The sequence below is a fragment of the Salvia miltiorrhiza genome, chromosome 4 (genome assembly GCF_028751815.1).
Source record: "Salvia miltiorrhiza cultivar Shanhuang (shh) chromosome 4, IMPLAD_Smil_shh, whole genome shotgun sequence".
Classification (NCBI taxonomy): domain Eukaryota; kingdom Viridiplantae; phylum Streptophyta; class Magnoliopsida; order Lamiales; family Lamiaceae; genus Salvia; species Salvia miltiorrhiza.
Window position 1 is genome coordinate 25,113,629 of NC_080390.1, and position 13,463 is coordinate 25,127,091.

Below are 13,463 nucleotides of genomic sequence, written 5' to 3' on the forward strand. Positions count from 1 at the left end.
GGGACATTTTGTGGAAAATGTTGAAAGTTCAGGGTTTTTTAAGAGAAAGTTAAAGTTCGGGACATTTTGTGGAAAACCTTGAAAGTTCGGGACATAAAACACTATTAACCCATTAATAAATTAAGGATGAAAACAATTCCAGAACTGAGATTAAAATTCGGAATAAGCAACATCGTCGTTCCGCCTTATCAATCAATAAGCAACTGAGATAAGATGCAAGTTTCGTATGATGATAACGCATGTTGTAGGGTAATTAATTTGGAGGCTATGAACTAAAATACTTTGGGGGTTATAAACTATAGGATAAATTAGTAAATTCATAATTATTATTTTAAATGGGAGGCTATGTGGAGTAAAATGGGGGCTATGAATAGAATCACCCGTCTAACATTTGATGTTCTTTTGGTTTTCCATGTATGTGAATATTTCCTTGTTTGGTCTTGCCGAATTTTCAACAATCTCTAGTTTTTTCTCATGATTTGTGTTTCCTGCTTTTGATCTCTAATTTGATTAAGTGAGATAATTTTTAAATTTTTTATGTAAAAGGTAAAATGATAAGTGTGGCTAATTTTTAAAAAAATACTCCCTCCGTCCCAGCCCAATAGGCTCAATTATTTTCGGCACGGAGATTAAGAAACTCACTTTTTGATAGATAAATAGTGTGGTCCACACAATTTTAACCTTTTAAGTACATCCTTAATTTTTGTTAATTACCTTTGCTTCCCCTATCTCATTTTAGTAAAAATAATTATTTTACGAAAAATTTATCAAGGATTTTATTTTAAGAAAAATTATCCACTTTTATTTTTTATTTTAAGAAAGAATTTTATTTAACGAAAAATAATTATTTTATTGTGTTATCCACTTTATAATTATTTTTTGTAACTTTTATTTTTAAAAATTAAAAATAAAATAAAAATAAAATAAGAATTAAGAAGTCCCTAATTATTTCTAATTTTAGATTGGGCCTATTGGAGTGGGTCGTCCCAAAAAGGAAAACAAGCCTATTAAAGTGGGACGAATGGAGTAACTATTGTTGTATACTTTAGTCATTGTGTCCATTTTTGTTTTTATTTTTAGACTAGCAAAATGAATATTTTGATACATCGTAATATAGTAGATTGATGTCACCCTTTTGTCTACCTTGTTTAGCAAGTTGCATGCTTATGGAATATGTGTGTAGCCCTCTTTTTGCAATGAGGGCATCTCTTGTACGCTTTTTCGATCTTTATAAAATTGAACTGCAAAAAATGCCTTCTCCCTTTTAATTTCCATGGAGCCCCATGTGAATTTTCAACTTTTCCATGTTTAAGTTTGATGATAAAAGCATGCATTTATTTTCTAGAGATAAACAAGTTTAATTTTGTTCATTAACCCATTTCTTCCGCTCCGATTGCTCACTGCTTAAAAATATATGTATTGCTTAGTTTTACAAATAAGTCTATTAATATATGTTTAGAAAAAAAAGAAATCTAACAAAAGAAATTATTGAAGTGAATTACTGGTGTAGCAGAGTGCTTTCGTGGAGAATAAAATGTGTTGATTGTTGAGTTCATATTGTATTAATGATTTATTGGTCGAATATATCCCTCTCTCGTATGATTTATCTATAGATTATTATATGTGACAATTTTAATTAGAGTAAAATATATTAATTCTTTTTCCTAATTAAAATTATTACATCAGTCGTAAATACGTTATGCATATTCACGGAGGGTAGGTGATCGATTCTTATAACTATATATATCGCTTGATTATCGTAATTATATCATGACATGATGATGTGCATCAATAAACATGGTCTCAATATAAAGGATTCAAATCCGATGTACCACATTTGCTTTCTCACTTTGTATTTTGTTTTTAATTTTATTTATTTTTTTATATTTTTTTCTTTAATTTCAATTTTGTATATTTTAATTTAATTTTATGATTATTAACTAGAGTTTATTCCATCTAAGGTATATAATTTTGTTTTAGAATTTAATTTTACTTTTATTAGGTAATTTAATATATTGATAAATTAAAAGTTATGGTATATAATTTTTAAAAAAAGTTAATTTTTTGAAATAAAAATTAAGGGTAACCATAGTATTATAATTAATTTTTTTAATAAAAATATTATTAAATTAATAAATATATAAATGAAACATAGTTGCACACATAAAATTGTGAGACCGTGGATGTCTACGAACTGAAAATGACTAGTTGAATTCTTGAGGCAGCTGCACTGAAGAAACAGAAGAAAATCCGATTCATGGGCGCAAGAGCAATATCACCATCTTCGCTGTGATTAGCCGATGATACTACAACTAAATTTTAGTAAGATCTAGATTATTTTTATGGGATCATGTTTCTTGATATGGACACGCTCCCACTTTTATCCGAAATTCGCGCACATATTTTAAGAGGGAAAATGGAATTTAAACTTTTGTTTTCTTCTCTTCTCCGGCGGTTACAGTGTTGATGACTCCATAAAACTCAGCCGTCCAATCCCAGCAGACTTGTGCTTTTCCCTTTCCTCCATTACCATCCCTCTCATCAGATTCTCATACACTTTCTTGATTTCTTTCCCACAAGCCAAGAATCTCTCCTCTCACAGATATTCCCTCTTTTTTCCTTCTCCCCTTTCTCTCTCTTGAAAAACACTTAGCTTTATCAATGATGCCATTCTTCTCCAGTTCCTTTCTCTCTCCTATTCCATTCTTCTCACCCTCGGTGTTAGTCCCTTTCAGCCCCCCGGAAAACCGCCTTCTATACATAGTGTTCCGCCCCCCTTGGCCCCCCCCATGTCTTCTTCAAATGTCAACCACCTTTCTCATCCCTGTATTTATGGTATGCTTTTCACCTTTTTTCACTTTAAAGATTTACTATTTTGGGATTTTTGATTGAGTTTAGGCTGTGTTTGAAGATTGTTAAGTTAAAGATTGTGTCTTTATGGAATTTGAGTGATGCCCTTTTGCATTTTTTTATGTGGGTTTGTTCCTGTTTGTGTAAAGATGATGCCTTTTTGAACATCCAGTTGATGCTTCTAATATTTGACGGTTTATAATTTTTGCTTCTACAAGAAGATTATTTCTTCTATGCCAATTCATATTTCTTGTTAGCTGTCTATAAATATGTGGTGGGATGGAGTCTTGTGCAATTCATTTGTTGGTTGAATGATTTCTTCAAAGACTCAAAGTTTATCATGTGTGAAGATTGTGTTGCTTTGTTTTCCATTTATGTGTTATGAGTTTTGCATATAGCAAGAGTGAATTGATGTTTGTTGTTGGTGTGCAGAGAGGAAATCGCGTTTCATGAAATGGCTGAGTAAGATTTTCAAGGGCGGGGCGAGCAGCAGGGAAGTTTCAACCGGTTCACAGCAACCTCAGTTTCTTGGGGAGGAAAACATGGTGTGGCGTGCTCCCTTTAGATCCCTGGTATTCATATCTATCTTCTTCTTTTCATCCCGTTTTTATCTTGGAAATCACCAGAATACTTTTCTACAAATTCTTGGAATAAAGTAAAGTTCATATCCTATAAGCATATTTTGGTTGAGTATATAGTATTACTTGCATGTGCATGTTTCTCTTTAGGAACTTGAATACTTGATAGAGGAAAAAGTGCTACATTAGCTACTGACTGTGGTGCATCTGTATGGATATAAACATGATTTTAGGACAAGGCAACAAGATTACCTTTAGTAAAATCTAATTCTCTCTATTTAAATAAAGTCATGCATGTTATACCATGGATATTAACATGTAGAACTTTCATCAGCAACAAAGTTATAAAGAGAGTACTGAAAAACAAACAAAAAAAAAATCATAGTTAAGATGCAATTTTGGTGGTCTGAATTAGGGGTGGAGCAAAATACCGAAAAATCGGTATACCGCACTTACCGTATCGAAAAAATACCGAAATTTCGGTATACCGAAAATTTCGGTACGGTATTGTACCGAACCGAAAATTTTCGGTATGGCAACGATATCAATTTTCTCATACCGCGGTATACCGATACCGCGGTATATGCCGAAAAATTGGCATATACCGTGCTACGGTATATACCGTTGTTTCGGTATATACCGAAAAAACCCATATACCGTCAAAATAAATTATATATATTTAATTAGTGGTAAATTATTAAAAAGTTTTTTTCATAATTATTAAAAAATTAATGACAACTTATAAAATATATATTTATTAATAATTAAAAACATGTAAATAAATTGAATAAATATAAAATAAATTGCATCTATGTTATTTAACTAAAGGACTTTGAAAAGTATACAAGTATATTATATAACTATACAAGTATGAGCTACATATATATCTATACTTATATGTCTACATACTATAATTCTAAATCTATAATAACTATATCTCTAGAATAAGTTACATTCATGTTATAAAAAAAAATAAACTAATAGATAATAATAAGTCATAAGTAAATTTTGAAAAGTAAATAAATTGATTAAATATAAAACTGAAACAATAATTACAAAATCTACTAGGTTATTGATGAAACTAGAATATCAATATATAGTAAATTATAATGTATAACGTATATGTGTGAGCTATATAGGTATACTATATGTGTAGACTATAACTATAATTTTAGAATAAGTTAATTCTACGGATGTAAAGTAAACAAATCGAATTGAAGCGAATATTATTGGATTCGATTCACATTCGTAAAAATAATTGCATATTCCAATGGTTACTCGAATATCTTTTAAATTTTATTTGCTATTCATATTCGATTCGTACATTGATTCGCGAATATTCGAATCGAATCAAATATCCGTTTCAATCTTTTACAAGTATATTTTAAACAATATAAATCGAAATACTTCTACTATTTCATTTGACTTCTTACTATTTAACTCAAAATATGAAATACTTTCGTATGAATTGAATTTTAAATCAATGTTTTTAATGCTTTGATTAATATTATTTTTTTATCTAAGTAAATATTAATTTTTTGCTTTATATCTATTTTATTCTTTATTTTTAAATACTGAATCGAGCATTATGATTTTCAAATAATATTTGATAACTAATCAAATCAAACAAATATTCATATTTGTATTCGAGTAAATCACAAAATTTTGTATTCGAATATAAAAACTTTGAATTGAATATCAAACTGAACCAAAAATATTTGATTCATTTAATTAAGGGAAAAATATAATTATGTTATTTTCCTAATATAAATAAAAGCAATTAATATCAAACAATGAAATACTTACTATATTTTCATTAAATTATTATTCAATACTCATTAAATCCTTGAATAAAAATAAAAATAATATAATGCATTATTTAACAATATATCTCATAAAAAGATAAATAATAATATAACTATTTATTAAGTGCAATATTAGATACATAATATATATAATTTCATTGTTATCTAATTTGATAATTTAACTTAATTATAGTGCACTAAAATAATTTTAAAAGTTATAGGGTTACGTATATATTATGTTATATATAATAAAAAACTATATACATATTATATATTACATATATTGATATTAATATACCAATAATTTCAATATACCGTAAGGTATGGTATACCGCACTATCGGTACGACAACGGTATGGAAATTCTCATACCGAAATTTGCGGTATGCCGATCTTCGGTATACCAAAAAGTACGGTACGGCACGGCAACGGTATGAAAATTCTCATACCGCAATTTACGGTATGGTATACGGTATGATGGAAAATTTTCGGCATACCGTATCGATCCACCCCTAGTCTGAATTGTAGACTTGTTTTTGAGAATTGGATCGAAATGACCTATCTGCTGAGAACTTAATGTGCTCTGTGTCACATAATATCTTGAAATCGACAATGGAAACCGTAAATTTTCGCCTTTGAACATTTGGAGGGATGTCCTTATACATCAATGGTTATATTTAGCTTGGTGTGGTGCTGTTGCTTATGTTGTTGATTTTGAAGGATGAACGATCTCGGGGCAGCAGAGAGAAGGAGGAATTAGATCGCGCAATTGCGCTGTCTATGTCAGAAGATTTAAAGAGACCAAATGGTAGTAGCATCATCTGTATGGGCTCTAGCTCTTGAGTTTGTGTAATCGAAGGTAAAAAATGCGATTGTGCAGGATACAGATGGCGAGCAGAAAATGATGAGGATGTAGCAAGGTCACTTCGCGATAGTTTCAACTCAGCCCCATACCCTTCATATGCCCCTAGAGAGAGAGATTATTATCCAAGGGGATCTAGGTACCATACATTTTGCATATATCACCAAATCAAATGTAACTCACTCTGACTCATCTTGTATGGTGTTGCAGAAAGTGTGCTGGTTGCAGACGTGACATCGGATATGGGAATTATCTCGGATGCATGGGCGCCTTTTACCATCCGGAATGCTTCCGTTGTCACGCCTGTAACTACCCTATTACCGAGCACGAGGTAAGCCCTTTATGAATATATATGCATCACCATGTATTTTACCTTCTTTTCATTTTATCCCTCATCAACTTCTTATTGTTTTTCATTTTTGATTCAAGTTCTCTTTGTCAGGGAGAGAAACATACCACAAATCCTGCTTCAAAGAGCTCAATCATCCCAAATGTGAAGTGTGCCATCAATTTGTAAGCAGCATCAGTTTCAGTTTTCTGCCAATACAAAACATTTCACTCTTTCCATCAACATCAATATCAATGCTCTTTCTGCAGATCCCGACCAACAATATGGGCTTGATCGAGTACAGATGCCACCCCTTCTGGTCGCAGAAGTACTGCCCTTCTCATGAGCACGACAACACACCTCGCTGCTGTAGCTGTGAGCGTTTGGAGTCACGCAACACTCGATACATATCCTTGGGAGACGGGCGCTGCCTATGCTTGGAGTGCATGGAATCGGCCATCATGGACACCGGTGACTGCCAACCTTTATACCACTCCATCAGAGACTACTACGAAGGGATGAACATGAGGATCGCACAGGAAATCCCAATGCTTCTCGTTCCAAGACAAGCCCTCAATGAGGCTATCGAAGGGGAGAAACATGTAATCATCTTTTCCTTCCAAACTAACACAATGTTGCACAGAATTTACTGAGCTATGTTATATTTGGTTTTTGTAGGGTTACCACCACATGCCTGAAACAAGAGGTTTGTGCCTTTCGGAAGAGCAGACAGTTACAAGTGTAAGATCATGAGTTGATTAGGTCTAACGCATCATATAGATGAAGAGCCCATTTTTCACTAAATTCTTCATCCTTCAGATAATGAGGCGGCCGCGGATGGACCGTCGTGGGCTAGTAGGTATCAGAACGCAGCCACAGAAGCTGACTCGAAGGTGTGAAGTTACAGCCATTCTTGTGCTGTACGGCCTCCCAAGGTTACTAACTGGAGCAATACTTGCACACGAGCTCATGCATGGATGGTTACGTCTCAATGGTAAGGCGATAAAATTTTCCCTTATTTAATGATAAATTTGCAACTATATTTCTGTATTTTCCATTCAGAGTTCCGAAATCTAAGGCCAGAGGTGGAAGAAGGTATCTGTCAAGTGCTGTCCCACATGTGGCTGGAATCGGAGGTGGTGGTGCCTGATTCCAGAGCCACGACGTCGTCTGCATCTGCATCATCGTCATCAACATGGTCGTACGGATCCATGCCCCCCTCGTCATGGCATTCTTCCAAGAAAGGTGGTAAATCGAGCGCTGAGAATAAGCTCGGGGTGTTCTTCATGCATCAGATCCTCCACGATGCGTCTCCGGCTTACGGTGGAGGATTCAGAGCTGCCATGGCGGCAGTTAACAAGTATGGCTTACGACGTACCCTGGATCACATCCGCCACACAGGAATCTTCCCAGAATAGTAATCACAAAATCAAGAAGAGTAAAAAACAGCCATGAAAACCTAATATGGAACTCTGCGGTGGTTTCAGTTATAGGTTCATCGTAGCTTGTTTATTCATAATTTCTATATTCAAGTTTGTAATGAGCGGCTGCTTTTTTTTTTATCCATTTAAAGTTCGATACCTCAATTATGAGATACAATCACACAAATATATAGTTCAATTCATTCATCTGCATTTTAATGGAAAGAAAAAAAAGATGTCACAAAATGGAGCTCAACTACAGGACCTGGTAACAATGTATTATACACTTGAATCGTAGTTACGTGATTTCTTTTTCATCCATTTCCTTTCGTATCTATACAATCAGAAAACTTGAGTGAGGCCAAGAAACATTCCAAGTATAAGCGGCGAACTTATCTAGCTTTCGGGGATGCTGGAGAGGATTTGCTTCAACTTTTCATAGGTCATGAAGACGATGCCCACGCTGGGCACGACTTTGTAGTATTCGGGCAGAATCCCCCGATATAGGCCAAGCCAACCTTCCTTCCTGATAATATGCCTCAGTGTCCCAACCAGACCCGTTCTGTAAACACGAGCTCTTCCACCAGCTCCTTCCAGCTGCATTCTCCGCCTCACAAGATCCAGGGGATATGCCACTGCACAGACATAGATATTAGAGCTCCAAACAAACTCTAGATTGCCACACTAACAACTTCAGTAAGTCACACGCATGATATCGTAATGGAAAAACAAATATCTCAACAACGGTGTTATTGTCATACATCAAATCGGGAGTGCATTCTCAATAACCACTAGCTTAATTAAAGCAGACAAGCATCGTCATAGCTTAATATCAAACAATCTATTCCTTTCAATTCAACTGAAATTTGATGATAACTACTGCTTACTTGTTCAGTTTGTTCAGTGCTAGCCAGATTTACAGGAACAGAAGTTTTACTCAACACTTAAAAAATGCATACAATGCAGATGTGAATCAGTTAATGATAGTTGCAATTCTTTTTCGGTTCACTGCCCCTTATAAGATGTAAATGTTTCCCATCAGCAAACACTATTTTCTCAGGGTGAGGATGGATGACGGAGTTGGACAAGATGGACTCATTTTGCAATACCTTTATGAAATTGACCAAAAGTTTATTTGTAATGAACCGGTGAGTTATAATCACAGAGCAATTCGCAAAACCTAACTGTGAAGCATACCTCAAAGAGGACACCTCTCACAATTTGAAAACTCCAAAACTTGGCTCACCTGAAATTAGTCACCTAATATTGGAGCCAACTGCATATCTGGAGAGCCAAGTTATTTAGCAAAATCAACCTTTTCCAAAATATCCTTATAAAGAAGGTAAAGCTTGCTCCAGAAGAACAATCAAGAAGAATATATTTTATTAGCTTCTTACAAAAATTTCATATTGCCAGATTATCATGTCTGGACCTCAAGCTCTAGGGGTCAATCTGGTTAATACTTACTGCGAAGCCTGCATCCTCAATTCTCTGCAAAAGCATTGAAGACAGCCACAGGCATTCAGATCTTCTGTTATTTTTGTATTCTATATTGGATAATTTAATCAGGTTGAAATAATATGAAGTTACTTGTAGTAATATCCAGTTTCTAACTTGGATGTCCAGTCATATTTTATTATAGGAGAAAAGAAATGTATGAACATCAGTAAACATAAGGTAAAAGAAAAGGAACCATAGAAATGGGCATTTCTTCCACATTTGAATATAACTTCATAATGATGTTCAAGAGGACTAAAAAATCTGATTAAATAAGAGCACATTCTCATTACAAAAACCAGAACCACAGAATAAACGCAAGCACAGGCATAGATGTAGGAAACATGGAGAGACTACAAACATGAAGGTGGTCACTAAGGGAACCACTCATACATGTGATCACGATATCTGTTAGATTAGTTCTAGTTCAAAATATTCAGTTCTGTTATTCTCAACTAATCTGGTTCAAAAGAACTGAAAGAACATTCTAGACAATATTAAAAAATTCAATTCATTAGTTGAAACATAAGCTAGTTTACTTTCTGCTCCACCCGGATTCATATATTAAAAACTGGAGGCTAGATGCCATACTTTAAAGTTCAGATAGGAAAACATGTGGTCAGATCACTCACCTGTTGATGATGCAACTCCTGAAAGACTCCCACATGCAAGGCTTGCTAGAATAATTGAGTCTTGAGGCCTGAGGTCAATAAATATAGGAACATGTAAAATCTTAATTTACATACAAAGCTCAATTTTCAAACTTGACTATATAGTATTTTAAAATCCATCAACAAGATGAACTATTATTTCCTACCTATGAAGCTGCCAATAAGATCTTGCAGTATCATAGACTGAAAAGCTAATAGCCAAATTCGGGCCAACACCCTACATAAGCAGCACAGATTCAGTAACCAAGTGAATCAAGAATAATCAAACAAATAAAGTGAAAACAAATATACCAATAAAGTTGGACCAAGTCCTTTATAAAGGCCAAGAAAACCTTCTTCCTTGCATATGGTACGCAAGGAATGGAATATCCCTCTGTAATAAATCACATTTGTCTGCACATACAGAAAAGTTTTATGTCAGAGTTATCAATACACACTGTTTGCATGCAATGAAACAATATGAAAATAAAGGTTAACTAATAGAACTTGGGTCGCAAAACTTCAAGGTGCCAGTCAAAGGAAGACAAAGAAACTGATAGTGTTTACTTTCTTTTTATCAATCAAAGTTTTGACCTTTATATTAATATAACACGAGTTTCAATCAACATGCTTGATTTTCCTTTTTTTCTCAAGATAATTCTATTTCTCAATCACTTTAATTTGCCACAGAGACTACACTCTTTTCCAACCATTTCCTTCTCCTCATTTCCAAGTAGAACAAAGTGGGGAAACAAAGGATTTCTCGTTGTTAAAGATATCATGCTTATAAGGTAGAGAAGACAGTTAATCGCAAACTATCAGGATAACTTTTGCAAGGAGAAGTATGTGCTAGTTTCATGCATACCAATTAAGAAAAAAGTAAGCATCTTGCAGGAGTAACAGACCCTAATAGAAGTGTATATCCATTAAACAGTCAACACTACAACAAGCACACTCCATATGTTCACCTGCGCTGTAAGACGTGTGCGCACAAGATCCAAGGGATAGGTAGCTGAAGCGGCAGTCACTCCAGCCAGACCACCACCTAAAAGCCGTATGCAAAGGTCAGTACTGATATTTTCTCCTTGGCCTTCAACTCCTAAAGTAACTTGTAACAGCTATTAAACAAACAAAAAAAATGCAAAAGATTAGTCAATTACACATGATCACAAAATACTTGATAGTCCATGAATAAGTTACTCAAAAATAGAAGTTCTTTACAGAACAATTGTACCAACATTCTTGTAGCGTTCAAATGCATAAAAGCTTATGGAAGAATAGGGAAGACGGTGGGCGATCGTGACCAAATTTCCCTTCCAAAATGCTCTCAAGCCTTCTTCTCTAGCAATCCTTGATGCTTCACGCCATATACTCGCCTTCTCTAACCTAGACGCATCGGAATGCATTCCCTGAATCTGCAAAATTGATGTGATCCTTTAATTTAAGTTATTTATTTATTTACTCTTCTCATACTTACACCAGAAAGGGGTAAAAGTAAACCCTCTCAAATCCAGCAATCAATTCACCATAAAAAGCAAAAGCCAAAATTCAATTCAACAATTCCCTTCGCAACAACACATACACACACAGAGAAACTTCAATTGAAAAGGGAGTAAAATGCTGAGAAAAAATACCTGAAAAAGAATGGTGAGGCGGGCAAGAGGAGCCGTACAAGTCTTGCTGACGGCTCCGGCGAGGCCACCGGCGAGGAGCTGCGAGGCGGTCCCGATTTGCCTCTGGCGCGGCGGCTCCACCACGACCGACGACGTCGTCGCACTCAGGCCCCCTCCCTCCACCACCACTCCGACCCTCGCTTCCGTCTGCATTTTACCAATCGCTGACATATAAAATAAAATCCAAACACAGAAATTGATACAACGGCAGGACGCAATCTTGAGAAAAGAGGGAATCGAGAAGTGCTTATGGGGGCAGTTTGTTCAAACAGCTCATGGTATTAATGAATTGCTGTTGGCGTAAACAACACGAAGCTGTGGTAAAAACGTGCGCGACGCCGACTTTGTAATTGCAAGATTTTGTTACCGAGCTCTTGCGCTCCCATTTTTATCCCTTTTTTTTAAAAATAAAATAATTAAAATTTCGATTTTTTTTTTATAAAATTTCTAAATAAATAATACAAATCACTCACACACCCGGACACCCCACCTATGGTGGTAATAGTGGCCGATAGTACTCGAATATGTGACCTCTTGGACAACAGGTAACCACCTCATCCACTAGGCCATCCTTTTTACTAAGAGGTCGTATTGAGTACAATCAGGTGTACCGTACAATCGAGTTGACCCGCATCCAGATATTGATCCGTATCCTGATCCAAATTCGCATCTTGATCCAAATTATGTAAACGACACAATTCGATTATACAAATGACATCGCTTGTAATTGCCACTATTCTGTTATACAAATGACACAGCGTATAAATGACACTATAACATTGTCAATGACAATACTGTGTATAATTGACACTATTTAGAAATATAAATGATATTTCTTGTAATTGACACTATAAAATTGTAAATAACACTATAATATTTTAAATGATACTATAAAATTGAAAATATTACACTGTCATTTATATATCTGAATAGTATCAATTATAGACAGTGTTATTATTAATTTATTTATATAATTTGAGTCAGAATGTAAATTTGGATCAGAAAGCAGGTTAGGGTCTGAGTGCAAGCCGATCAACTCAATTGTATCGTACACTATATTGTACTCAAATTTTTAAATTTGTGTTTTACTAATTGTTTGAAAAAACAAAGAGATGCTCGACTACGTTGATATTTAGAATTTTTGCAGAACAGCTTTTAGAATGATCCAAAAAGTAAATAGCTCATCTCAAATTCTAGTGTCCACTAGCAGATAAGTAATTTGTTCCCTTCCCTAGCCAACTGCATCCATACATAATATATTGATTGCGATTGCTATCTTTCTTTTTTATTTATTTACTTTTATGTATTTTAGTCCCACTTGGATGAATCGAGCTAAGAAGCTGCGTTTATTTTGATTTTGATCGAAAAAATTTCGTTGGAAAACAATAAATAAAGAAGGATGAGAAATATGTTTTTTTTTTATATATATACTATTTATTATAGATGAATAGATGAGAAAATGTTGAAAAATATTTTCACAGCATTATTCAAAGATAATACTCACTCCGTCTTCCAAGAGTATTAACACTTTGGTTGGACACGTGATTTAATAAAATGGTTGGTATTTTTATGTTGTGGAGAAAAGGTCTCATCATTATTTGAAATTAGTGATTGAAATTGCATAAAGAGATGAGTTTTTTGTAAATAAAGGGTATTTGTAAGGATGAATAATAAGGAAAAATTGTGGGACTATGTCTCAAAAAAGAAAGTGACATACTCTTTGCGGACGTTCAAAATGATAATTGTGACATACTCTAGGCGGACGGAGGGAGTATTATATATATAATATTGGAGAGAAAA

The 13,463-nt window shown here is 34.3% G+C and overlaps 2 protein-coding genes across 7 annotated transcripts; one reads left to right on the forward strand and one right to left on the reverse strand.

Moving 5' to 3' along the window:
- Positions 1-1,033: 1,033 nt before the first annotated feature.
- Positions 1,034-8,008, forward strand: LOC131019542 (protein DA1-related 2-like). 2 transcript variants are annotated; one of them, XM_057948107.1, is made up of 10 exons: positions 1,034-2,835; positions 3,283-3,422; positions 5,953-6,040; positions 6,113-6,233; positions 6,305-6,425; positions 6,524-6,607; positions 6,692-7,024; positions 7,101-7,163; positions 7,242-7,416; positions 7,485-8,008. In XM_057948107.1, exons 1-10 carry the CDS (start codon positions 2,790-2,792, stop codon positions 7,838-7,840), a joined length of 1,527 nt encoding a protein of 508 aa, XP_057804090.1. In that variant the 5' UTR covers positions 1,034-2,789; the 3' UTR covers positions 7,841-8,008. The 2 variants fall into 2 exon arrangements, with proteins under 2 accessions (XP_057804090.1, XP_057804091.1); XM_057948108.1 differs by lacking the exon at positions 1,034-2,835 and adding an exon at positions 2,899-3,192.
- A 26-nt stretch (positions 8,009-8,034) lies between these two features.
- LOC131019544 (uncharacterized) lies at positions 8,035-12,020 on the reverse strand. 5 transcript variants are annotated; one of them, XR_009100328.1, is made up of 9 exons: positions 11,625-12,012; positions 11,229-11,405; positions 10,959-11,108; positions 10,303-10,404; positions 10,158-10,228; positions 9,973-10,040; positions 9,241-9,334; positions 9,090-9,127; positions 8,370-8,478 (listed from the first exon to the last, which is right to left on the reverse strand). XR_009100328.1 is itself a non-coding variant. In XM_057948109.1 (7 exons), the coding sequence occupies exons 1-7, from the start codon at positions 11,832-11,834 to the stop codon at positions 8,240-8,242; spliced, it is 1,017 nt and encodes a 338-aa protein (XP_057804092.1). In that variant the 5' UTR covers positions 11,835-12,020; the 3' UTR covers positions 8,035-8,239. The 5 variants fall into 5 exon arrangements, 3 of the variants coding, with proteins under 3 accessions (XP_057804092.1, XP_057804094.1, XP_057804093.1); XR_009100327.1 differs by having other exon boundaries at positions 9,041-9,127; XM_057948109.1 differs by lacking the exons at positions 9,090-9,127; positions 9,241-9,334 and having other exon boundaries at positions 8,035-8,478; positions 11,625-12,020.
- Positions 12,021-13,463: the final 1,443 nt, after the last annotated feature.